The sequence below is a fragment of the Notothenia rossii genome (assembly GCF_949606895.1).
Source record: "Notothenia rossii genome assembly, chromosome: 1".
In the NCBI taxonomy this organism is placed as follows: domain Eukaryota; kingdom Metazoa; phylum Chordata; class Actinopteri; order Perciformes; family Nototheniidae; genus Notothenia; species Notothenia rossii.
The window spans coordinates 73,704,568-73,732,132 of record NC_136912.1 but is presented as its reverse complement, the minus strand read 5'-3'; the positions used below and the strand labels follow the sequence as shown (position 1 = coordinate 73,732,132).

The following is a 27,565-nucleotide window of genomic DNA, read 5'->3' as shown; positions in this document are numbered from 1 at the left end:
TCCTTTTAAGCCTGTTTTTGTGTGGCTAATATCCCTCCATAGAGATTCATAATGTCTTATCTTACGAAATTCTGGGCAACATAAAGCAATGTGCCACGCCCATAAACAAAGAAACATGCCCTATTATCTTCTTATTTTTGCACCCTCTTGGTATGATGTGGCACTGTAATAGCATAAGAAATATATACTACTAATAAATACTAATAGATTATTGTGATAAATCACACCCAGTTCCACACTTAGTGTCTGTGTGTGTAGAGGAAGGGAGGGGAGCTGGACCGACAGCGTGGCTGCAGTGCCGCAGAAATACAACTGGTCCAGTCGACCAGCAGTCAAGCTGCTAATAACATCCTCAGCTTGAGTCCTTTTGAATGGACATTTTGGACACATTTGATGTAACTGTGTGCCTTACAACCCAAAACGCGAGTGGGTTTATTTTTTTGAGGGAGCATAAGCGTGTGTGGAGTAACGCCCACTGTCACGGATATCTGGCCGAGAGGCTGACAGTGACAGACCGTAGAAAGCAACCTGCTTTCCCCGGCGCCGGGAGCCACCAACCCGGCCGGTGGGGACCGGTGGGATCGGCTAGCTGGAAGGCTAGCTAACTGTCATTAGCCGAGGAGATCCTCTCTGACCAGCATCCTCACACATTTTGCTGCCTTGGCGTCAACTTAAAAAGGTGAGCTATCGTGCTAAATGAGTCACATTTGTGAATGTTAATAGACAAATGGCTTGCGAGTAATGGTTGGAATATATTTAAAAACAAGGGGATGACAGGCTCACCGTTAGCTGTGAGCTAGTGAACAAGAGAGCTAGCTAAACATTCCCAAACTGGACATAACTAAAACATATAGTAAGCTAACGTGGACAGTGGAGACAGTGGTTGACATTATCAACTATTTTCGTTTTTATTTACTGTATATAAACAGTATGTGTCCATATCATTATGCAATATCTAGAGCTCAGTGCTGTGCAGCTGTCATCTCTGAGCTGTCATGCCCAAACACCCAGCCTTAATGTGAAGTGAATGTGGTTTTTATGCACAGTGTGTGTGATGTTTGTGTTTTAATTTCCTCTCCTCCCAACACATATTTCTGTGACAGTGTGAAGATGGACTGAAACATGAAGGGTGGAACTGTCCCATCACCCAAATAAGAGGGTGTCTCTCTTAGGTATGGTTCACAAATTCCTCTTCTTTGTTCACACTCTAGTTAACCTTTGAAATATAATGTTGAATTATTTCTTCAATAATAAGTTCATGAGGTAACTGACTGATCATGTTTACACAATTGTTTCTTGAACCCACTTTGTTGTGCATTATTTGTTGTTACCGGCAAACCATCTGCTAATTATGTGCAATGCCTTGTTTTTTATGCTGCTGTAACTAAAACATTTCCCAATTTGGGATCAATATATCTTATCTTATCTTATGTGTTGTAGACTGTTGGATCTTGACCATTGGCCACTATAGCCTACACAACTACTTGTGCGGTTGTGTTTCAGTATTCTCAGCAAACTTGTGTCCTGGCCAATGTTTCTCCATTCCCCACATCCTGTGTTTTGAGGAAGCTTCCTCTTTTGTCCTAAAGTGCTTAGCTGCATCCTGATCAGGGTCACAGATCGCACAACTGCTCTCAATGGGTGCTTTGTTTTAACTCAGAGTTTTGCGTTTTAGCTTGTTTTTGTACATGTTCAACGCTATACCTTTCTTTGTCACAGAGGGTTGCTGTTATCTTTCTGGTTAACTATCAATTTCCTCAATTTTTGTATCAGTCATAACTTCATGTGGGTGGATACTTTTCTGTGAGTTGAAGGATTGATGCATTTAGTTTGCTATCCACGCTTTTTTAAAATATATTATTACTTGTACATGATTTAGCCATCCATCCATTTATCCGTTTAACCTTGTCAGTTTTAAGGCCCGGACACACCAAGCCGATTTCGGCCGTTGATAGATGTCTGGCCGTCGATGAGCGTCCTGTATCCCTACTCAGCTTGGTGTGTCCCGCACCGTTGTGTCTTTTCGGCCGTGCCGACACCTTCCGCGGCCGATTCGACATATTGAATCGGAGGCTGTCGGCACAATAAATCACTCTGATTGGCTGTTGAGCTTAGTAAAACACTATTTGCCTGAATGGGAGTGGAGCAGTACAGTACTTAAAGGTGGGGTATGTAATTTATTTCAGAAACACTTTTTGTTATATTCCATGGAATGCTCTTAACATCCCGATAGCAATGAATATATTAAATGCTTTGACGTAGCGTATGCTTTGCCGTAGCGCTGTAAAAAGCACGACCAATCATTTTAGCCGGCCCGGCTAAAATAACTGGATGGCCTACCTGCCTGTCAGCCTTCCATCTCGTGCACAAACTTATCTCGTGCCCTCAGTGGTCATGTGCGCGTTCGTGTGTGGTGGAGGAGGGGCTCTGTAAGGAAGTCTGAAGGAAGAGGTAGATTTTTTTCGGCTGCGTAGTTTCAAATTCTAGCGCACTCGAGCTGGTTTCTCCAAAATTCCATACCCCACCTTTAAGTAAATGTACTTTGTTACTGTCCACAATCTGCCTAGAAGTATTTTAATGTTGTAGCTGTTCAAGATGGTCATTTTAGAAAATGTTTTAAATATATACTGTTTGTAGGCTAGTTAAACCAATAATAATGCTACGGCTGCAACTGACAGTTATGTAGGTATGCACATTTTTATTTTCTTCTCAACGCTGTGTGATTAAAATAATAAACACAAATAGCAGGATAGTCACACATATTTGCTATATCTTGCCCCACTGAAAAGGCACTGCACCGATACTGTTAAAATATTGGCATATTCATCCCTGTGCTGCTTGGCTCGAGCTGTAACATGTAGCTATTTGTTGTTTGTATATATCAGGCGGTCTGTCTTCTGGTTGCCTCTTTTGAATGACGAATACACACTACCGCCGCCTGCTGGTAAGGAGAGTTATTGCCACTCACGCATGCGCAGTTCGTACGTGCTACTTGGCCGTCGGCTGAAGTCTTTGCGTTGTGTTCCAGTGCGACTGTTTGGCCAAGACGCAGGAGACGTGAGGTGACCAGCCTGTCCTCATCCAAAAAACGACCAAATAGGTCGATTGTTCAGCAGCTTATTACGACCTATAGTCACGTTTTAAAGTTTAGCACCTCTAGTGGGCGTGTAAGAAACAACAATTTGCGGCAATTGCAAATGCTCCGGAGGGTCGTATATTCATAAATAACCTTCTCTGGAAAATTGTAGAATAGTGATGTTGTAATTTCCAAAGAGCCCACACAAACACATATTTTCCACTCCTTGTGTCACAATCTGTTGCCGTTGAGTCACTGTGTTGTTTTTGTGTTTGAGTGTTAGACATGAGCAGTCTGTCTAAGGTCCCACAAGATGCTGCATTTCCAGTACTCAATAAGAGAGAATTAAATGAGCACATTATTACTGGGAAAATTACAGCTACTGCTAGTAAGCACTTTCAAAAGATATGTTATTTTGTTCGTCACTGGTTTAAGAGAAAACCAATATTGGTTATGGATACATCACTGTTTTCTGGGTGTGCATCCGTTAATAAACATTTCATATTAATGTCAGAATAAAACAAAAATGTTTTTAAAAAGTGTAATTATTTCATAATTGTTGCATATGAACTCTTTTGGACCAGCAGCTGTGTAAAGACTTATATATTATAAATTATACTAAATATTGTGAAATAGGTCATAGTATTATCTTTTAAAGGTTTAAAGGCTGCATTAGTATTCCTCTTCTTTCAATGAAAATATGAAGCAAATGTTTTAGAGGAATTGGGTTTACTTTTATTCCATCTCCCTTTTTCACATTTGTTTTACAATACCGTGGTACCATGCTCAGTATAAATAAATCATGCTTTTTCATGCTTCATGTGCTTATCCGCTATACTGATATCAATTTCAAAAGAATACAATCAAAATGTAAAAACGTAACATCGAAAGGTATAAATATAGGTTGTCATGAACACCTTGATATGAACCTAAAAAGACTTGACTCGCCAATACTAATCTGCAGACACAGAAAAGATGGGAGCAGGAATTAGGCATCACCCTTACCCCAGTTGAGTGGGACAGAATCTGGTCGAACTAAACATCAATCTCCAAGTGTGTCAGGTTTAGAGTTATACAGTTACAAATCCTTCACAGAGCATACATCACACCCTGTAGACTCAAAAAGATGGATCAAACACTCTCAGGCCTATGCTGGCATGGTTGTGCGGAAGTGGGTACCCTTTTACATTGTCTTTGGTCTTGTCCGGCTGTAAAATTCAATGGGACGTAGTTGGAGATACACTCGCTGAGATCCTGAACATAGAAATACTCTTAACTCCAGCTACATGCTTGCTGGGATCCCCGCTCAATGGCATAAAATCAAAATGTGCAAGTAAACGTATAGCCCTAGCATGCCTTTCAACTAAACGCCTCGTTCTTATGAACTGGAAAGTCAGAAAGCCCAACTGCTTCAATTTAAACATCTTAAGTATGGAAGCAGCTGCTTTCTCACTGTTATATTTGGTTAAGCCAGACAACAGGCTTTGGGATAAGATAAGGGCTTTCCTGGTCTCAAACTATCTTGGCTGCCAATAATAAATATAATAATTATAATAATATTAATAAATAAATATAAATAAAGACAAATAAACTATGAAGAACAGAAAAATAATGGTAATAATAATGAAAGAAGTTCAATTAAATGGGAAATGGATGAATAGGTGAATTAATCAGAAAAGGAAGAGATGTGTGTGTATGTGTACATATATATATATACATTTATTTATTTGATTATTTATCTATTTATTTATCTATTATAAATGTTTTTGTTTTATAATAATAATGAGGAAACAATGAATCTATATTATGAAGCAAATCATGTATAAATAAAACCCCATATGCATACATAAAATGTAACTGACACTGTAATCCCCCTACCTCCCCACCCTTCATGTTATTGTCCTGTCCTGTTTGTGATGTGTGTGAGCCATGTCCTTGTCTTTCAAAATGTCTAAAAAAACATAAATGTTAAAAAAAGATTCAAAAGAATATATTTTTGATAGAGCTGCTTAAATCACATTTAGGAGAACACATGTTTGTTCGGTTAACATCCACTATGTTTCTAAGTGGTAGGATAGGTTATATAGTAAGTTAGAATTTCATTCAATATTGATTCAGAGTGCTACAACTTTTTGAAACTGCTGAACACCTACAAACAGGACTTCTGATGCACAGATGTGAGCTGGGCTTGGAGAGCTTGTGATGCAAGTCTTTTGTTGGATTTGTCCGCACAGCTAGAGTATCAGATGAGACACTTGAACTGGCTGAATTTCCACTTCTTTTGTATTTGCATTTAGTCTCAAGTGTCGAGTACTGTCAATAAATGTTCAGCGAAGGCATCCATTGTAGACCAGGGACTGGATCCAAACAGAAAGATAAGCGTGTTTCTCTCAGGATTGTTTCATGCGGTGGTGCTGAGTTCATAAACAAATGCTATTCCAGACTGAAGTTTGATTTGCTGACAAATGGACTAGAGATTTTACAAGATGCTCTCAATATAGGTGAATGGAGTAAAAGCCACTGGGCCAATTGATGGGCCAGAATACAAAATTAACAACTTGAGCCATACCGAAATGTTAAGTTTCGCAGTGGCAGAATTTGTCTTCATGCATTGTAGGTTTTTGCTAATGTCGGTCGAGAGTAAAAGTATTTAAAAGAAAATGGGCTGTAAGTGTCTTGGTTAGATACACTTGAGTGACATGACAGGTTAAACAAGTCCAGTTCTTCACCTGACTTGCATGCTCTGATGTCAGTCACTGTACTTGCTGTTTTGTGGTTGACTGAACATGCTTGTTCTCTTTAACTCAGTGAGCACTGCTAAGCCTCTGCAACATGCAGGACTGCAGATTCAAAGAGCTGTACCGGAGAGTTTTCAACTGAAATTAGCTCAAAAAAGTCACCAGATTTGAAGTCATCCTTATATAAACTTTCTTTATATAAGGTTGCCATTTAGTTTATTATTGTGTAATTGGGTTACTAAATCAGTGCTTTTTTAAATGACACTTTTTGATAAATTCTTTTAAGTCACAAGGCAAATAAACAGTTACTCATTTGATCCACCCAGTTATGTATACTAAACAACATTATTAGTCAGAAAAAATAAACATGAAGTAAAATGTATTAAACAGTCAAATTGCATATTCCTATTTGTATGTTACATTACATTACCTTGCATTTAGCTGACGCTTTTATCCAAAGCGACTTACAATAAGTGCGTTCGACCAACAAAGTACAAACTTGAAGAAAACAGAATCATATAAGTACATCAGGTTTCATAGAGCCAAAACATTTCAAGTGCTACTCAACTGGCTTTAGATAAGCCAGTCCTTTATTAGTATAGTTCTATCGCTCGAAGTGGAGTCGAAAGAGATGAGTTTTCAGTCTGCGCCGGAAGATGTGTAAGCTTTCTGCTGTCCTGATTTCAATGGGGAGATCATTCCACCATTTTGGAGCCAGGATAGCAAACCCACGTGTTTTTGCTGATGGGAACTTGGGTCCCCCTCGCAGTGCGGGGGCAGCGAGCCGTTTGGCTGATGCAGAGCGGAGTGCACATGCTGGGGTGTACGGTTTAACCATGTCCTGGATGTAGGAAGGGCCAGATCCATTCGCAGCATGGTACGCAAGTACCAGTGTCTTGAAGTGGATTCTAGCAGTTACCGGAAGCCAGTGAAGGGAGTGGAGGAGCGGCGTGGTGTGGGAGAATTTTGGAAGGTTGAAGACCAGACGAGCCGCTGCATTCTGGATGAGCTGCAGAGGTCTGATGGCACATGCAGGTAGACCAGCCAGGAGGGAGTTGCAGTAGTCTAGGCGTGAGATGACGAAAGCCTGGACCAGAACCTGCGTCGCTTTCTGGGTCAGCTGGGGACGTATTCTCCTGATGTTGTAAAGAGTGTATCTGCAGCAGCGGGTTGTAGCAACTATGTTTGCAGTGAAGGACAGTTTGTTATCTAGGGTCACACCTAGATTCCTTGCAGTCTGATTCGGGGAAACAATAGAGGTGCCGATGTTGATTGTTAGGTCAAGAGTTTTTCCCGGAAGAAAAAAGCAGTTCAGTCTTGTCAAGGTTGAGCTTGAAGTGGTGAGCAGACATCCACTGAGAGATATCAGCTAGACAAGCAGAGATGCGTTTGACGACCTGGGTCTCAGAGCGGGGAAAGGACAGAATTAATTGGGTGTCCTCAGCGTAGCAGTGGTATGAAAAACCATGCGGGCTAATGACTGATCCGAGCGAGTTTGTGTACAAGGAGAAGAGGAGGGGACCAAGAACAGAGCCCTGAGGGACCCCTGTAGTTAATTGACAAGGGTCAGACTCGGACCCTCTCCAAGTTACCCTTTTAAGTATTACCACAGAGGGGCTTTCATTGAATTCGACTTAAAACCTGTTTCTTTACATTATGACTGTCAAAATATTTGTTGTTATTTTTCAGGTTGTGCTCTGCAGCTTCACTCTGACTGAGCTGGGAGACAGAGAGGAAGATGCCTCCCAGGCCGTCCTCAGGGGAGCTATGGGGCATCCACTTGATGCCTCCCAGGTACGCACTCTAGAACAAATTGTGAATAAAAATGCTTTTTTGATCGTAAAGAATAGCCTCAAAAAGTACACATGCCTGTTCTTTTATTAGGTTTAAGCCTTTAGTAATCGTTTTTAGAATGTTATTTTGATATGGTATGTTCCTTATTAACACATGCCTAACATTAAGTACATTTAAATGATTCGTCAACATATTATAGTAATGCTAAGAGTTTCTGCAGGATCCTGGTGGACTGCCTGCTGCCCAATGGGATGATTCTGACCCTTGAGTGTCTCCGTGAGGCCACGCTCATCACCATCAAACATGAGCTGTTCAAAGAGGCCAGGAAATATCCTCTTCATCATCTCCTGCAGGAGGAGACCTCCTACATCTTTGTCAGTGTAACACAAGTAAGTTAATCATCTCAATTTGAATATCTCTTACACATACGTTTCCACCTAAATATATAAACATAAGGGAAATCCATTATTACAAGTTTGATGGACTAACCACAGAAAATCTGTTAATAATGAAGAAAATAAATGTTTCTGGAGCTGCTTTAGGTGCTGGTAAAAAAGTAAGAAAGAAATAGGTCTCTAGAACTTGTGTTTAAAAACAAACTGCTTCACCTGTAAAAAAAACCATCCATCCTTCACCTACAGGAAGATGTAGTTATTTCAGAAATTCCCAATGGTTTCGTGAAAAACATTTGTTTTGCCTGCCTGCAGGAAGCAGAGCGGGAGGAGTTCTACGACGAGACCCGGAGGTTATGTGATCTCCGACTCTTCCAGCCTTTCCTCAAGGTCATTGAACCAGTTGGCAATAGAGAGGAAAAGATCCTCAACAGAGAGATTGGTGAGAGGTTTTTCTCCTCTAATAGCACTTGTTCTATTGGATCCTTTGTGAAAGAATGTGGACGAAATAAAGTTTGGAACGTGACTTAGTGCATATGCTTGTTCAGAAAGAAAAACTACCTCTAACCTACTACCTACCAATGTTGAAAAGAACACTGACTCTGCTTTGGATTTTTCAGGGTTTGCCATTGGTATGCCTGTGTGTGAGTTTGACCTTGTGAAGGACCCGGAGGTTCAGGACTTCAGGAGAAACATCCTGAATGTTTGTAAAGACTCTGTGGAGATGAGAGATGCCAGCGGGCCCCACAGCAGAGCGCTCTATGTTTATCCTCCCAATATAGAATCCACACAGGAACTTCCAAAACACATCCATAGCAAGCTGGACAAAGGTAGGCAACAGCTTGAGACTTGTTTCCAGTCTAACATGTTTAACAGGAAAATTAAAAAATATATACTAATTATTATTATTAAATAGAAAACAGAACACGAAAAGCACTTAAAGACAACAGGGAGCAGGAGGTAAGTTTTAGCCTCCCATCAATAACAGCTACTACAATGGATATGAACTGCAGTAATGGGCAGGTCAATCAATGACTGATTGAGGTACTACTACTGTCAATCTAAATACATACCATAATTTAAGGTGGGTGGTTATTGTTGCTGCTTGAGTAACATTTGATTAATTCATTCATTTTCTCACCTTTCTTTTTGTCTCTCTGTCATGTTTTTGTAGGTCAGATTATCGTTGTGATTTGGGTGATTGTTTCTCCAAACAATGACAAACAAAAGTATACACTGAAGATCAACCACGACTGTGTGCCTGAACAGGTAGGATGAACATGGACTAAAAGGAAAATATGATTGATTAGTTATGGACCACGTCACTCTTTGAATATAACACGTGGGATTTAAAGGGTGTCTAATATAGGTGCGTGTCTTGTCCTAAAGGTGATTGCAGAGGCCATTCGTAAGAAGACACGCAGCATGCTGCTGTCCCCAGAGCAGCTGAAGATGTGTGTGCAGGAATATCAGGGTAAATACATCCTCAAAGTGTGTGGCTGTGATGAGTACCTGCTGGAAAAGTACCCCATCAGCCAGTATAAGGTAAGGGCGTCCCCAGATGATAAAGACATACAAGAAGAAAAAATGTATTTGGAAAATTTGACCTCAAATGACTTGAATGACAAAAAGTAAATATTTCCCGAGAAATTCTGCAGAATGAAGAGTTGGAATGTCTCACACAAAAAAACAATCAAACCATAAAAGGATGCTCTTAGATGGATCAAGCTAATCCCAAGATGTTAAATCAATTCCTGTCAGGATATAGCCAATGTCTCATCCAATTGAGATCTTTTATTTATTGTAAACATTGAGTATACAGTATGTCAAAACAACATTGCCTATTAAAACACTGGAACCATTCCCTCATCAAGCACAGCAATGTGATCCCACACACAATGTCCGTGTGAGCCAAATCAAAGCAGAAGGTGCACAAAGTATCAGTGTTTCCTCTACAGTCACTTCGCGGCGGCTGGAAAATGAACAATTGATATCACTGTCACACTTACGCATGCTGTAACTCTAGCAGCTCTGTGGACTCTAACCGTCCATCTCTGCGTCACTCCCTCTCTCCTTCCCTCCCTCTAGTATATCCGAAGTTGCATCATGCTGGGCAGGCTGCCTAACCTGATGCTAATGGCCAAAGACAGCTTATACTCTCAGTTGCCTACAGACAACTTTGTCATGCCGTCGTACTCTCGACGTATCTCCACGGCAACATCCTATATGAATGGCGAGGCATCTGCCAAGTCGCTGTGGACCATCAACGGGACCCTGCGGATACGAATCCTGTGTGCCACCTATGTTAACGTCAATATACGGGACATAGACAAGGTGGGGGCGCGCAGACATTACATGAATATACCAGTGTTTGTTCTTCTCAGTCAAATTAAACAACAGATCATTGACTAATACTATATCCCTTCATAGATTGTAGGAGAAGATTCAAATGTAGATTAAGAGATTTTCTTGTAGTAACATTTTGTATTTATTCTATTTTTGTAGATTCATAAATGGATATTTGTTTTTAAGCTAAATCCGTTGACTGTTATTTCAGTTGTGCAAAGTGTCCCATCTTCCAACTCCGTCACTTCCTGTGGAAAAAAACAGTCATTGTCCACGTCTCCTGTGCACAGAGACCTTGAAGGGAAAGCAGTTCTGGTAGCTCATGTTGATATGCTGTCAGGAATCATTTGCACAAATGTTATGTTTTCATAAATGTCAGACTGCTCCATAAAGGTAAAGCTCATTTAATGTGACAGCTGTTACAAATTGCCAATGGTGTCCAACAGTTAACTCTTTTACAATGTTATAGTGCAGCTATTCCAACAACTCTTATTGATGTTTCCCTTTCTCCTTCTGTTTTGCTTCTCTTTTATATTTACAGATTTATGTGAGAACAGGCATTTACCATGGAGGTGAACAGATGTGTGACAATGTCAACACGCAGAGAGTACCTTGTTCTAACCCGAGGTAATTGACAACTCTTCATACAATACCTTTTAAATGACTAAAGCAGCCCATTCCTGCAGGACTTTTTTATCATGACCTCTTTATTATATAGTGACAAAATGCTTAAAACACATGACTAGTCAGAGACAAGTTAAACAAATAAGAAGGAATAAGATAAAGATATTTAAATACAATGAAATTAATCAATTATTAGTGTCCAATAATATAAATAACTTCTACTTCTATTTAACTTTCTCTTTGTTTGACTTAGAAAGTGACAATTGACACTTCAAATTCACCTTAAGTAGTCTAGTGCAGGAAGGGAATGGTAACAGTTACTGTAAGTGCTGACTATAGTAACACTAAACTGCTGTATTACATTACTGGTGAACCCAAGTTTACTCTATTGTATGTACTGTATAGGCCTGTGTGATAGCAGTGAAAGGGGGCACAGGTCTCTTTAGGTCATTACTTTCCCTGAAGGATTATATTTGAGATGTGTTCTTGTTGTACTTTTTTTGGCCTTGTCTCATACATTTTCTCTGTATCTCTTTCTTTTGTTTAACTACAGGTGGAATGAATGGCTCACCTATGATATGTACATCCCTGACATACCTCGAGCCGCCAGACTCTGCCTCTCCATCTGCTCTGTCAAAGGCAGGAAGGGAGCCAAGGAGGTAGGATAGAGAGCAGTGAAGGAAATGACCACACAATGCAACTTAACTGGACAGGAAGTAGACATGCAAAAAACAGGAAGTGTCTTACTAGGCTATTTTGATACTACTGTTGAATTGTTTTGAATAGTTATGGAAAAGAAAACCTACAGTTGTATAGGGGAATGCAATATCTTTGGATAAAAAAACACCAAAACATCCATAACCGGGCAACACAAACCAAACATAAGCCAATGTTATCCAAAGGATAAAAATAGATGATCATACAAATACCATCAGCAGTATATGCGATATCACAGATAGGCCCACAGTTCTGCAGAGAGCAGATGACCTCCATGTGTCTCAATCCTTTATTCAACACTGGCATACCTAGCCATCCTGAAGGGTCCTATATGTGTATAAGTGCCTCTTGTGTGTGTATTGTGTGCTGGTATTGCTATATGAAGCTACCTTACATCATGTGTCAGTCTCTCTCAGTATATGTGTCCGAGGTGAACGGGAGCTGTGGTATCGTCTTTGGCTCTGTTTAATTACTAATCAGCCATGGGCACTGTGGTGATAGAATACATCCACAGAAACACAATCAGCGGGAGAGACTTTTCCATTCATGCTTCAATATGTTTCGCTTGTGCAAGCCGTGCTGATGGCATGTTTTGCAACAGACCTTTATTCTCACTTAAAACTCATATCAAGTATTTTAATGAAATACTTCGAAAATAGACAAATGTATACTTTAATTGTAGAACATTTTAAATTAGGGCTGAGATGTTAGCTGTTTAATATCTTATGATTTAAAACTTAAAACGTTATGCTTATTTTAGGTGCATAATATTAATATCAAATGTACAACACAAATAATAATGGTATGTATTCTGTTTGGAAACCATGTGTTGTAAAACAGTTTGAAGTGTGTCTGAGGTTTTGTGCATTAGGTCAAAAAGTCGTAGCAGACGCCCACACGGATTGATTCTTCTTCCGTCTCTCTTTGGTACAGAAGCTGAAAGAAAGAGAAGCGGGTGTATGTGTGTGAGAGAGAGAGAGAGTATCAATGGATGGCAGACATGGATATTGTAACAGACACCCGGGGTAAGCCCTATCCCGTACAGCGCAGAGGTTGAGGTCAGGTTAACGGATGCTCTTTCAGGCCCAACCTGATAAACACTTCTTTACAGCAGCCTTTTGTTCCAGCACTTACTATTAATAGGAGCATTTTGACTGGCTGTCTGCATGTAACTCTGCCTGGCTCCCCATGTTGCCCTTTGTCCCCTGGTTCCATCGCTTCCCCCAAGTGAAGAATCATTCTGAAGATCAAGATGTTATCTTAAACATTTCCTCTGCTTTTGTGGATGCTAGCTTAGTGGCTCTGGTAGAAGGAGTACTGCAGTTTAAGGATTGTTCGATGAGATTTATATGTTGTATTAGATATTGCCAAGACCCATCATTTTACCGTCCGTCAATCCATAATCAATTTCTCATAGAAAGGTTGAATTTAGAGTTGAATTGATGATTTTGCCAGAAATTCTCCATTGCAAACTACATTTTTCTCTAAACTTTTATTTGTATTTACTCCAACATTTAATTGGTTGTTGTGTGGCCTATGCTAAATCATTCCAACTAGTTCCATGAAAGTCAGGCCTGTCTGCTGACAGACCAACAATCCAAACAAAAACATTACCTCCTAGGCTCCTCCTCCTAGGAGGTATCAACAGACGTGTTGTCATATACAGCACCAGAAAAAACACATTTAGGATGAACTGAATGAATATCTAGCTAATATAAAAAGCCTTTAAAATCACTTTACCTGCATACTATAACCTACTTAAACCTTGTAAGACTCTTTAAACTCTTTAAGTTTTAAAAAACACTCATTTTTGTCAGGGTATCACCCCATTGTAAACTAACACGATAAAGGCAAACACACAGCAGCCCCTTCATCTGCTTTCTGAGTAAGTGTTTTTAATGTGTTCTCAGCAAAAGGAAACCTTAATGAGACTATATTCGTTCACAGTGCGAGTCCCAGCATATGTTGGTGTTAAAAACCTCTTTGATATTCTAAATGATTTACCATCTGTGTTTGTGTTTGTTTTCTTCCCATGAGCTTCACACATTGCAATTAATTCAATTTCCACTCAATGGGTCTCTCTCTCTCTCTCTCTCTTTCTCTCTCTCTCTCTCTCTCTCTCTCTCTCTCTCTCTTATCTTCTCTTCTCTTCTCTTACTTGTCTGTCTCCCTTTAGGAGCACTGTCCACTAGCTTGGGGTAATATCAACATATTTGACTACACTCACACTCTGGTGGCCAACAAGATGGCTCTGAATCTTTGGCCTGTCCCTCACGGCCTTGAAGACCTCCTCAACCCCATCGGAGTCACTGGATCCAACCCTAATAAGGTATTTGATTCAAGCAATCTTTCGCACTGTTGCTTAATTTCATAACATATTTACAAATGTACCATTTTTGTTATTCACACAATGTGTTGATATTCATTTCTACTTTCCAGGAAACCCCATGCCTGGAGCTGGAATTTGACCACTTCAGTAGTTTGGTCAAATACCCAGAAATGAATGCAGTAGAGGATCATGCAAACTGGACCATCTCAAGGGAACTGGGGTTTAACTACAACCTTTCTGGACAGGTATTACCTGCTAACAAGCTGCCTATCAGTGGGCTAGAAGAGTACAATAACACAGTGTATATCTTAAATGTTTTTAACCTCAAACACAAGGAAATAAATGTCAGTTATAGCTTAAGACCATGAGGGGCCTCACATGTTTAATGTTGCCTCTGTAAGAGGGCTGGACCAAAATGTAACAATATTGAACTGATTACATAAATATCAAGTGTGAAATCCAGCCCTGAAGACAAGTACAGCAATTACAGCATTAAGAAACATAACGAAATACAACTTAAGCTCCATGTTCATTCATTGACATGTAAGTTACAGTGCTCAAATACACACTTAATAAATACAATATAACATGTACAGAGTTACTGAGAATAGAATAAGTAAGTTATTAATGAAGGTGTTTGAGTTTCACTGCTCATTACACCCCTTTGTAGTGTGGCATTGATTTATGAGTCCCTAGTGTAAGGTGTGGGTGTGTCCTTGTTGAAGGCATTTCTTGCAATGACAACATCTGCCCAATCAAAAGTCATGCAGGTGAGTAAGTAATGTGAACAGAAAGCTGTGTTGTGTAAGACAACATATTTAATTATAGTAAGGTGTTATATAAACACATTTGTGAATATATTTTATATTTGTAGGGTTCCCTTTGGTGAAATTGTGATTGCTTTTAACATAGGCAGCCCCACACTTGATTACAGTAGGTTGAATGTATGAATAGATATAAATACATTTGAAAGCCATTTTAACTTTCTTTCTGATATTTCATAAAAAAAATATTAAAAAATGTTTGATATAAGTACATTTAGATCAATTCATTTGAAAAATATATATCATTTTCCACCCAACCATGAAATATAAAATCTCCTGACTCGAGTCGCCCCAACACTTTTCCTGTAACTCAGTCGTGCAGTTAGCTGTTGTGTTCAGTTATTCATGATGGTGCAGCTGATGCCGTCTTATCAGGTTTCTAGATGATGTGTGGCATGAGAGCCATGACTTGTGTGAGGTTGGAGTTACTCTGCCATGTGAGAGGATGTGAACAGTGTGAGACAATGTGTTAACTTATTCATGATGTGTGTGTCAAATGTGGTGAATGTCCAACTCAATAAGCGTGAGGATATCATCCGGCTCACTTCTGAGCAGAACATTGTTTTATTTTATCTTAGGTACAATTTAAATCTAAATTAACATCAAATGTTAACAGAATATTAAAGATTTTGGCACTTGGTTTCATAAAGGTGTTTGATTGGGCAAGGGACAGTTGAATGTATGTACAGATTTATTTTTGGCTAAGTAATTGCCAAAGATCCTAAGCCAAATGTAAACAGTATCTGGCTGCATATCATACCAACTGCATTCTGTCTGGGTCACAGTGTCTATAATAGATATTGAAGTGAAACGTCTGTTATTCTGCGGACAAATGTATCCATTTAGCTTGTTTTGCTAACATTGGTGTGTATCAAAAGCATAAATACATGCTATATTTTATTTTACTGTAGATATGAAGGTTTAACATGCTGTTTACCTCCCCCAGTTTTTGTCTCCTATTTTTCTACAAACACTAGTTTTATCCTGTATCTGATAAGATGTGTGCATATAAATAATAAGTATAAATGAAGGCTGTGGTTATCTCAGATCAGTATACAATGTGCAGCAATTTAGAAATGTAACATTTGAAAGCTGACGGAAATGGTTGAATAAAAGAAAATATATACGGTAGTGCAAAAGTTAAAATGGTATGAATTACAGACTTGTATCTTTTGTGGTGTGTGGTTTCAGGTGTGATCTATTAGGGCTGTTCAATGTGGATTTATTTAGGATGATAGCGTAATGTGTCGTATAAATGTATTCCTTAATCTGTAACTTGATATGTTTGACAAGCACCGCAACAGTAATGGAAACAGTTGGTATCGTTCCAAGCTTTATTGGCTCCTCATAGTAACTGCATGGTTGATTATCCAGAGAGGCACATATTTATTAGATAAAGATACTGTGATGCCAAAAAATGTAAAATTAAAAAGTAACAAATGGTACCAATAGATTTATTATGGTACTGTTGGCAATAATAATGTTTTTATTTGTACTTTTTTGTTCTGTTTTAGAGCAACCGGTCAGCCAGGGATCACGCCCTGACGGATAGCGACACTGAGCAGATGAGACAGCTGAGTAACAGAGATGCTCTCTCAGAAATCACTGAGCAGGAGAAAGACTTCCTCTGGAGACACAGGTAACAACACAACCAGCAAGAATAACACTAGAACTACCATACATCACACATAAAGTACTGCTTGGATTGAAGAAAGTGGCATGAATTGAACAGGTCGAATTCTATGTAGCTGTACGTGAAAATAGATTCAATTCAGGCTTGTTATCTTTGGTTGGTAGCTACATGTGCTATTGTTTTGGGTTTTACAGTGGAAAGAAAATAGTTCCTACATTTAAATGCTCACAATAAAGTCTGTGTCATCTTAAGTAAAGGGTATGATTTATGGAAGAGACATTGCTGTTGATCTTTTAAATAACTTTAGGTGTGAACTGTCTATTTAATAATACATTAAAACAACATTTTAAAGAATAACCAGAGCCAAATTGTGTACGCTGAATACTCATGTAAATCAAAATCACTGATCAGATTTAGTTTGAACTTTGTATGCAGGATGTAGGTGTGTAAAAACAACAGATTAAAACTTAAAGTGGAAATGTAGTTATCTCCTTTCTTATTTTCTACCAGACACTACTGCATGAACATCCCTGAGATCCTTCCCAAGATCCTGCTCTCTGTCAAATGGAACTCCAGGGATGAAGTAGCACAGGTAATGTCATGCCATTTCATACCTGCTCATTACACAAACACTCATACTCGAAATAAACTTGATCAACGAGTAAAGGAAAGATGTTTTGGGGCATTGTGAAAAATATAAATACATGTAGAAAAAAGCAGGTAATTGCAAATTGTGTTTTCCATCTACTCCATGTTGGACCACTTAAATCAACTTGTTAGGAAAGAACTCCTTTTTAAGCTTGAGTGTATACTTGAGTTAATATATTTACCGCCGCAGACAGTTTATAATGAGTATTAAATCATATTTCTTGTTTGTTTCCCAGATGTACTGTCTGTTGAAGGAATGGCCGTCCACCCGCCCTGAGCAGGCCATGGAGCTGTTGGACTGTAACTACCCAGACCCCATGGTCAGACACTTTGCTGTACGCTGCCTCGAAAAATATCTGACCGACGACAAACTGTCCCAGTACCTCATCCAACTTGTACAGGTGAGTCTGACACTTTAAGTAGACTGTGGGGTGCCTTTGTACGGTTATATCTGGAGGGAAGCAGCTGTATTGAAGACTCTAAAAGTCTGCCTTAAGATGTATTTGTTGCTTTGTGTGCTGAGGCTCCATGGTGAAAAACAGTATTGAATCTGAAATGACTAACCTGAACCCGCGTTATGCATCTCGATCATTTCTCTTCTCCTGTTCTAGGTATTAAAATATGAGCAGTATCTCGACAATCCCCTGGCCCGTTTCCTCCTCAAAAAGGCTCTGACCAATCAAAGGATAGGTCATTTCTTCTTCTGGCATCTAAAGTGAGTCACCATCCAGATTGCTTTCTCCCTAATGTTTATGCAGCGTCCTTTCTCTGTGAGCTATTATTATCTTTCCTTCCTGCTTCCCACTCCCTTCTCTTTGTGGCTTCTTCACAGGTCAGAAATGCACAACAAAACAGTGAGCCAAAGGTTTGGGCTGCTGCTGGAGGCGTATTGCCGGGCCTGTGGGATGTACCTCAAACACCTGAGCAGGCAAGTGGAGGCCATGGAGAAGCTCATTAACCTCACTGACATCCTCAAGCAGGAGAAGAAGGATGAGACGCAGAAGGTAAGGAGAGCAGCAGCACACACTTACACACGTATTATACATTATCACAAAAAAACACTATGCTTTTGTCTGGTTCAGGTCCAGATGCGGTTCCTTGTGGACCAGATGAAGAGGCCTGACTACATGGATGCTCTGCAGAACTACACCTCTCCTCTCAACCCTGCACACCAACTGGGAAACCTGAGGCAGGGAGCAGCGTGACTGAGCCTGTGTGTGCTGTTGTAAAAAGAGGGCATTGTATAATACCTTGAATGCATTTGTGCACAGGTTAGATGAATGCAGGATCATGTCGTCAGCGAAGAGACCGTTGTGGCTGAACTGGGAGAATCCTGACATCATGTCCGAGCTGCTCTTTCAGAACAATGAGATCATCTTCAAAAATGGAGATGGTAACGCACACACGGACACAAACAACCCACATTACACTTTACCACACTCAAGTGTTTTGTATCTCACTCGATACCACCAGTATGCCATTGAAAGAAACTCTGATAGCTTTAGCTCTGTTAGCCGGTAAAGGCCTTAATGGGTATACATCTTTTTTTTAATCAATATTTGAATGTCCTAAAAACGCAAAGCCATTAGATTTAGGATTTTCAGTTTTTTTTCTGATCTTGTATTGCTTAATCTCAAAAATAATTACTGGTAGTAACATCTAATAAAAAATGTTTTCCATTAACATCAAACAGATCCTGATAGCGGTTAAAATGCATATACAACATCTCTGATTTCATTCCAACTGTATTTAAAAATGTTCAATCTAATTGACTTAGTCTGTAGGAACCCTCTAACCAACTTCATTGTTTGTGTTATAGACCTGCGGCAGGACATGCTGACGTTGCAGATTATTAAAATCATGGAGAACATTTGGCAGAATCAGGGGCTGGACCTACGGTACTCTCCCTATTCTGTTTTCTCGATCCCTTTTCCTCCCATATTCTTCTTGCACCGTTTTTTCTGCTTCAATTGATACATTCTCTAACTTTCTCCTGCCTCAGTGCATATGGCTAAACAAATCTGTTGGTGTGTGTCTCCAGGATGCTTCCGTACGGCTGTCTGTCGTTGGGAGACTGTGTGGGGCTCATTGAGGTGGTTCGCAGCTCCCACACCATCATGCAGATTCAGTGTAAAGGAGGCTTGAAAGGAGCCCTGCAGTTCAACTCAAACACTCTGCACCAGTGGCTCAAGGACAAGAACAAGGGCGAGATGTGAGCTCCTCTCTCCTGAGATTATTTTTCACATCATTAGACAGGGAAGAACATAAAAGGACTTTGTGACCCTTAAAGAAATCTGCTGTTGCTAAGAGTTGCAGCCTATTTCCTGCCCACATAAGTTTCAAAATCCACATTTGTTTTTTAAAAGAATTTTCACATTTCCAATTGCTTTTAAATGCTAAATTAATTGTGTCACTGCTAATTTGTGTGTGTGTTTTTGCAGGTATGACCTGGCTGTGGATCTGTTCACGAGGTCCTGTGCTGGCTACTGTGTAGCTACATTTATCCTTGGGATAGGAGACAGACACAACAGCAACATTATGGTCAAAGATGATGGACAGGTAACCTGTGTAGGAACACCACACAATTGTATTTAAGGCACAGTAGGACACGTTACAGTTTTCCCTAACAGACACATAGTGAACAACCTGCACAATGTTTCAATCCTAATCTGTCTAGCCAAGCCTCTGTTTTTTTTAATGTAATTTTTTAGTTTTTTATAAACAAACAGCCAGACAGACTGCACAATAGCAGTTGGCAAACAAGTTAGGATGACAACAGTGTGATTCGAGTCCGACAGGATAAAAACAAAGACAAAACAAAACAATAAAAAAAAGGAATATAAAATTAAAAAAAGGACTGCGACAGGACAAAAATCAACATCAAAAAACAAATTCAAAATCTAAAGGCTCTGAGTCTAAGTCCATTATTAATAGCATGATGCAAAAGTAGAGATCAAACCATGTATATAAATGGAACAAAAATAACAAATATATATCAAAAATAAAAAACATAGCACTTGTTGTTCAGTCAGCCGCCCAGTAACCACAGTTTAACACCGCAGGTCCACCACCCTATTGTACAGAGACATCCGGCATGTCCAGCTCCCGTATATACTTGTAGAAGGGGTTCCACATCTTATGGAATTTCTCCAGGGAGCCCCTCAGTATGCACCTTATTTTCTCGAGTTTGGCTGAATTTAGGACTTCTTTTAACCACAAGGTGTGTGAAGGGGTGTTGGAGATTTCCACATGAGCAATATCAGGTGTCTGGCTAGTAAGGTATGTAGGCTGTCTCCAGAGAAGAGAGTGGCCATGTGGGTGGGGTTACACCAAACAGTGCGGTCATGGCATTAGGAGCGATCGGTTTTCCAGTAATTTCTGACAGTGATCTGAAGATGTCAGTCCAATAAGAGTGTAAGACCGGACAAGACCAGAACATGTGTGTGTGTGACTCGCCGGTGCTTGGTTACATCTGTCACAAGTTGGGTCCACCTCCTTATATATTTTAGAGAGCCTGAGCTAAGTGTGTGCGATGCACTACTTTGCACTAAATCAGTCCATGTCTAGCACAAATAGAAGATTTGTGTAGATTAGCAAGGGCTTTTTCCCAAAGTTCTCCTTCCCAAGATCGGTTTCCCAAAGAGATTTAATGGAGTTCAGGGTAACCAAACGAAGAGAATAAATCTGAGCGTAAATACACGTCATCATTCCCTTCAGACCAGGTAACGGCCTAAGGAGTGTGTCTAGCGGCTAATCTATTATTAACAAAACTGCGAATCTGTAGATACCTGAAGAAATGTTGCCTAGGTAGTGCACATTTATCAGATAGCTGTTGGAAAGAGGCAAATGTGTTGTGAATAAAGGGGCTAGCGTCGAGTATGTTTGGAGATCAAAGAAACGTCTGAACTAATTCCACATTTTCAAGGTTGCTCTGACAATTACATTTTTAGTGTAAGTGGAGGAGGGGGTCTTAATGAGAGAGTGAGCCAATGCTGAAAGAGATACTGGACTGTTGTTTTTTTGTTACAGTATACATGAGCGAATACTCAGCAGACTGAATGGCACATTTTATTGAAATAAATTGGTATCAGCAGTAAATAGATTTCACTTAAGAGGAGGTAACTTGTTATAGAGAAACTACTTTTTGACTTTGTGCTTTCTTCTTTTCCCTGCTCCCTTCTAGTTGTTTCACATAGATTTTGGCCATTTCCTTGACCATAAGAAGAAGAAGTTTGGCTACAAGAGAGAGCGTGTGCCCTTTGTGCTAACACAAGACTTCCTCATCGTCATCAGCAAGGGATCCCAAGAGTGTGCCAAGACCAAAGAGTTTGAGAGGTACTGCAGCATTTAAACTATGTACTAGTCTTCTACATGTAACTAATAAGTCAGTCTGTTGATTGGTTGTTTGAGGTTGTAGAATTCCAAAATGTGTCTCTTAATGTGCTATCCTGAAATTCTGCCATAAAAAAGGTTTGCTATAGTGTAGGTGCGTTAGTCTTAAACTAGGTTTAAAGGGTTACATTGTTACCACTTTATTGAAGCTGGTTTTGTCTGTTTTTTATTTTATATTGTAATGCAGGTTTGATTTTATGTTTTTATATTTTGAGGATTAGGGAACTTGGGAGGGACCAGCCCCCAAATCTTCTTCAAATGGCACCCGACTGCAAGTTAAACAGACCGTCTCTCGTGGAATTAGGTGGTTGTTACTGCCAGTGTTGGGGGTGTAGCGTGTTACAGTAATCAGATTACATTTGTCTCTAATTCAGTAGTGTAACGCGTTACTGTTGGTCTTGGTTACTGGACAAAATGATCTTGTTACTTGCGTTACTTTAAGGTCTTCTACTATCTGCATAACTGGAGGACAGAACATTTAATAAAACGGCCTGTTTCACTAGTGCTACACACGCAAGTTCATGGATGAGGAAACGGAGCAGAAATTACAGAATTGCATAGCATGTCTCAGCAAACATCGTTGAGGAAATGTTGCCTGTTTCAACGGTGAAATTGCAATATTTCTGTAACATATTGAGCAAGATACAGGTAACGGGGCTGCCGCCATCATACAGGAAAACACAGCTGAATTTCAAACAAAGAGCAGAAAACCGAGGTCTTGTGTACAGTAATGGCATCTAATGTTACAGAGGGATCCAAAAGTAATGTAACTTGTAGTGTAACTAATTACTTTCAGCAGTGAGTAACTACTGTAAGTAAGGCATTACTTTGTTTTTTAAAGTAACATCTAATGTGTAATGCATTACTTTTTTTGAGCAACTACCCCAACACTGGTTACTGCACAATACTGATTTTTTTTTAAACTTTTTTTTTTTTCTTGTTGTCTTTGCTTCGACCTGTTCTGTTGATATTTCTCACACTACATTTCCCATCTCCCTCCAGGTTCCAGGAGATGTGTTATAAAGCCTACCTGGCCATCCGGCAGCATGCAAACCTGTTCATCAACCTGTTCTCCATGATGCTGGGCTCTGGGATGCCCGAGCTGCAGTCATTTGATGACATTGCCTACATCAGGAAGACGCTGGCCTTGGAGAAAAGCGAACAGGTAATAAGACTTTTCCCCCGAGCTCATATCCACTCCGATCTGATATTGTTATTGCTGTGTATCTCACATTAAAATGTCATCATCTTCTTTATTTGATTCTGCTTTGTGCAGGAGGCGTTGGACTACTTTATGAAACAGATGAACGATGCTCACCATGGAGGGTGGACCACCAAGATGGACTGGATATTCCACACAATCAGACAGCATGCACTGAACTGATCTCCTGCACACAAACAACACAACACCAGTCCCGCCATGAAGTAACACCTCAGTGATGAAGGAAGTTTACACCCGTACCATTTCTGTTCATCTAAACAAGGTTCCTGGTTTTCTTTGGCCATAATCATCTGCTTTCTTCTCAACAATCGGTTCTACAAGAGATTGTTGTCTCCATGTCCTTGTGAAGATATTCCCTTCCTGGCCAATGCATCCACAAACAGGAACAAACTGGGAAACAAAGAACATGTTACCTCTCACCCTGCTGCTCTTGTTGGGAAAACACAAATTGGACAAAACAGCTTAAAGAAAATCGTCCAATCGTCTGAATCCACAAAGTAAATCCAACTTGCTGCCGTTCCACTGTGTTAGCTCTGCACTGTGGCTCCATCCCAGAAAGAGATGCTTGTATCTCTGCTGAGAAGATAGCGTGCACAAAAGAACATGTCATACCTAGTATTTGTTACGCAAATATGTTGCACATCGCAAGATTAAAGAAGTATGACGTAAGTATGACTTACCACTGTTCCCTCCTGAGCTGATTTGGTGTCAGCTTCGCCACCTTTAACCCTCTGTGAAAAAAACTGCATAAGAGCCTGTCGGTTGTTTTGCACAGGTCTAGAGTCTCCCTCGGCCTCAAAGAAAAAGCACTCCACCCTTGGGAACATTTGTTGGTGGTGCTGCTTTAGACTCATAAACTTCAGGGTGATGATGCCTCTCCATCGAAAAACAGCACTTAAAAAGTAGTAGAATACTATACAGGTTTATTATGACTTTTTTAAATTTATTTATGTATCTAGTTTATCCTTTTGTTACACATGCAACACTCAACTCTCAAGAAACACACTTGTTTGTTTCAATATATATTTGGAGTCTTTTTGTATTTGTGCTTCCTTTATCTGACTACCATGAGTTCTGCAAATGGAGACTACTAATGCCCTTTTCGCCTCCTGCACTTCTAAGTTAAACATCAGTTTGTTAGTAACGCTAGTTTGCAGCTTGGAATTTGTGATAATGAATTTGTTTGGGGATGCACATTTGGTAATGAAGGAAAGTGCCAGTCTCACGCTTTGAATAATGTGATCTATTTAAAGCCTCTGGCTGTCTATTTAGTTGGCGAGCAGAAGCCCAGGAGAATGTCACGTCTTCCTGATGATAAAATGCCTTGGCGTCACAGAACCTGATTCACATTGCTAAGCTCGACAGCCTAAATATTTGTAGTAAACAAACCACCACTATTTACATGAAAAGCTAGATTTTTGGTTTTAGTAACATGAAAACCAATATTTTTTTATTATTTCTAACTATGTGATATTTATCGTTTCATCTCTATAAATGTCAACTGATGGACATAGTTCGTCATACACAGTTCGTTTATATGTTTATCCATTTTTATTTGATTAACATCTTTCACTGAGCATGTAATAAACCTAGCAGTATTTGAGCAATGCTCTCTAAATCCTTGCTCTTTATTTTCCAAACTTTTTTACATATCCCCCCCAACGGAAACATATGAGCGTGTAGGTTTTTCAACATTTTTAAGTCAAAACAAATTAGCCTTCCCAAATTCCATTGGATCGCTCAATATTAAGCAGATAGAGTGATATATAGCTGTAGAGCAGTGTTTCTCAAACTTATTCAAACCAAGGACCACTTAACCAATAAAAAGACACTCGCGGACCTCTTAACTCCAAAGATATTCAAAAACACATCGTTTTTCTAGAACAGATTACAAATCGCCTGAAAATGGTACAAACAAGTGGCAACATGTGTAATTGAGGTGTTGCGTGGGGCTATATCATGCAATCAAAAGTGAAACTTAAGCTGGCTCCATTGCGGAGATATTCCCGCGAGAGTGCGGAAAACTTTAATTAATGAATTTATTTCAAATGTGAAATTGTACCAATATACTCACGGACCACTAGGGGGCGCTCACGGAACACAAGTGGCCCGCGGACCACACTTTGAGAAGCACTGTGTAGAGGACGCATAGTCTCCGCCCACACCTCCTTCAGCTGTGGTGTCTATAGGCAGAGGATGAGGGGAAATTTATGAATTAGACGTTAGCGCCATTCTTTGGACATGTTAACATAGTTATATCAACTGATATCAACATACTTTTTTATCTGGTAGCTCGATTAAGCCACTCTTAAGTTCTATAGTGATCGTCACAATCACATTTCATTGAAAGACAGGGATTTTGATTTTGTTCCATTGACCAAAGTCACCTTGTCTTTTGAGATTGGTATTAGTTCTAAAATGTGTTTTTATAAACAGAAAACCCTGATTGACTGTAAGCTTAGCCAGTTGAGAACGTGTCAAATTATGAGCTTTGTTGAGGAGAGAATGTATTATTTAACGAAAGTAGCTCAGCAGCATCATGAGCCCCTGACACCTCTACTGTGTACCTAGAAAGATATTTGGATGTGCTCATGGCTAAATGATCATCTTCTGTTTGAAAGTAGATCTGCCAGTGAAAAAGGAAGTATGCACTTTTCCCAACTGTTGATTGTATGGAAAAGCCTAAATGGTGTCTGTTCTGGTATGGCACACCTGTGTGTTGTCATATTACTGCAACATTAGTGGCTAGAATGTATTGAGCTGTCAAATATGTGCACTCTTTTTCTGGTTTTTGCGTCATTTATGGTTTCTCTCTAAAGTGTCAAATGCAGTGCCACTAAACATACAAGAGGTGTTCGGCAGAGAGCTCGTCTCTTCTTTCTCTCAATGTGCCAAACACAGGTTCACTGAGGCCTGTGAAAGATAATTCTGGAATTAAGTAGGCATATCAGTTTATCTTAAAATATAAAAGAAGAGGTTGGTGTGTGCACCTTAAAATAGCCTTTTTGTCCAGAAGAACGTTAGCCTAGTGTGCATGTCAGGATAACCAGTTTGTATATTTTGAAGCAGCGTTAGCCGTATGTATGTAGAGTTGCAGTCAGACTGCTTTGTTTTCTATCCTGAGCTCATATATGACAACCTGCAGTGTTACTATCATTATTATCTCTTCCCATGTATATGTTTGTGTGAACTCATTGTCTCTCTGTACAGGATGCAGAGCTTCATTGGCAGGCCCCAATGAAAACCCACACTGTGTGTATGTAGCTTACATGTGTGAGATGACACTTTTTAATTGTTTGTTAGGAAACATAAGTGAGAGGGAACTTTTCATACAGTTGTAAATGTTTTACTTCAGATATTGCATATCAGAACTGCAGCTGTATTTTCTTTTTGGTTTTAAGTTGAGACTGGTTGTTGTGCATTGTCTATTTAGTACTGATTGTGAGAGTGGTTATTGATGCCACAGTTATACATGAGTGAAGAAACAAGTATTTCTTGAAGTGATGAATGTTGTTCGAGAGCCAAATTCCAGGTGCAAAGTATTACTAATATATATTTATTGTTCTTTCATTATCCTGAGCCTCAAACTCATGAAAATTAGGTCCAAGTGATAGCTCTCACAGACAGCAGGATTATGTGTCTCAAGTTCTGCTTGTCCTCAACTTATGCACTGAATTTGTACAGGGTATCTGCAATAGTATTGCACTTGTTTTTCCACCTGTGGAAGCTGTGGTGGCTCCCATGCGTTATCCCTTTTGACTTTAAAGCAACATTGAAAACACCAAAATGTGTAATGGTATGAATCAACAATCTACATAATGTTACATTATCATTTCGCTGTTTTCTCAGAATTTGGAGTTATTGAATCTCTTTGAACCCGCTTGTGTGCTGAGAAATACTGTGAGATTTCGTGAGGTTAAACAGAGAGGGGAGGGAGGTCCTGTTTCCATTCATCTGCAGTTTGCCCCTGCTAATACAATCACAAGATTCTAGCTATGATTTGAAGACAACCAGTGGACATAATAACAAACACACAGGAAATAAGAATGCAATATCCATGCAGTGTTTACTGCTCTGTGAAAACCTATTGTTTTTTATGATATTCAAATTTGCTTCTGTTATATCTGTAAACATAATCAACAGGTGTTAGTTTGTCCACCACCTGTAGGAACTGTATTGTTTCTGTAAAGCAGTTAAAAAGCCACTGTTACTGCTTTTGTTTTTAATACAAATTGCGTTGCTAGGAAGCCTTTGAATAGGCTTTGAACAGAATGAATGTCAAGGGTTTTAAACGATTGTACTTCCAAGAGCAAGTATGACTAATCAATAAGATTACTGATCATTAATGATCATTTTGCTTTTGAAGTATCCTAAATGTTAAAGGGAAATATCGACTAAATTGTCTGTAGCTTAATGTTCAGTTCTGTATGCAGTGCTCTAAACTGCACTAGTGTGTCTCTAATATGTCCTCAACATGCCGTGCTGTCAGAACCTTAACCTACTATGAATGAATGTACATCAAGCCATGTTTCCCACAGCCTACCTGCATGAGCTTGGGTAAAGAGGAATATTCTTTTTCATTGTTTTAGTTTTCATATTCAGCCTGCTAAGCAGCCATACACATGTTTAGAAATGAATGCCTTACGTTTACTCCTATAGGAACATTTTCATCGTCACAATAACCTGCATTTATTAAAAGAAAATGTATTTCATTTAGGCTCGCAGGGTAAAGATTTGTACCCTGACCGACTGACTGGTCATCTGAGTGTTTGTGAAGATGTACAAATAAACGTGTTAAACATTCACCCGCTTCTGTTTGCTCGTACTTTC

General features: G+C 39.6%; 1 protein-coding gene across 2 annotated transcripts; it reads left to right on the top strand.

Annotated features, from left to right (window-relative positions):
- The first annotated feature begins 253 nt into the window (after window positions 1-253).
- Window positions 254-27,540, top strand: LOC307029237 (phosphatidylinositol 4,5-bisphosphate 3-kinase catalytic subunit alpha isoform-like). Of its 2 annotated transcripts, XM_079665005.1 has the most exons (26): window positions 255-679; window positions 1,104-1,172; window positions 7,504-7,608; window positions 7,829-7,997; window positions 8,316-8,442; window positions 8,621-8,830; window positions 9,175-9,269; window positions 9,390-9,545; window positions 10,089-10,334; window positions 10,888-10,973; window positions 11,524-11,629; window positions 13,864-14,016; window positions 14,127-14,261; window positions 16,355-16,479; window positions 16,984-17,065; window positions 17,358-17,522; window positions 17,733-17,836; window positions 17,954-18,125; window positions 18,204-18,310; window positions 18,393-18,514; window positions 18,941-19,019; window positions 19,163-19,333; window positions 19,563-19,680; window positions 21,305-21,456; window positions 22,516-22,678; window positions 22,790-27,540. In XM_079665005.1, the coding sequence occupies exons 3-26, from the start codon at window positions 7,553-7,555 to the stop codon at window positions 22,895-22,897; spliced, it is 3,207 nt and encodes a 1,068-aa protein (XP_079521131.1). In that variant the 5' UTR covers window positions 255-679; window positions 1,104-1,172; window positions 7,504-7,552; the 3' UTR covers window positions 22,898-27,540. The 2 variants fall into 2 exon arrangements, with proteins under 2 accessions (XP_079521132.1, XP_079521131.1); XM_079665006.1 differs by lacking the exon at window positions 1,104-1,172 and having other exon boundaries at window positions 254-679.
- Window positions 27,541-27,565: the final 25 nt, after the last annotated feature.

Bases quoted from the DNA above. Each gene is read 5' to 3' on its own strand.
- LOC307029237 (XM_079665006.1), top strand. From the start codon at position 7,553: ATGCCTCCCAGGCCGTCCTCAGGGGAGCTATGGGGCATCCACTTGATG. The intron at 7,998-8,315 runs GTAAGTTAATCA...GCCTGCCTGCAG, and splicing joins TCTTTGTCAGTGTAACACAA to GAAGCAGAGCGGGAGGAGTT. The intron at 17,523-17,732 runs GTGAGTCTGACA...CTCCTGTTCTAG, and splicing joins ACCTCATCCAACTTGTACAG to GTATTAAAATATGAGCAGTA.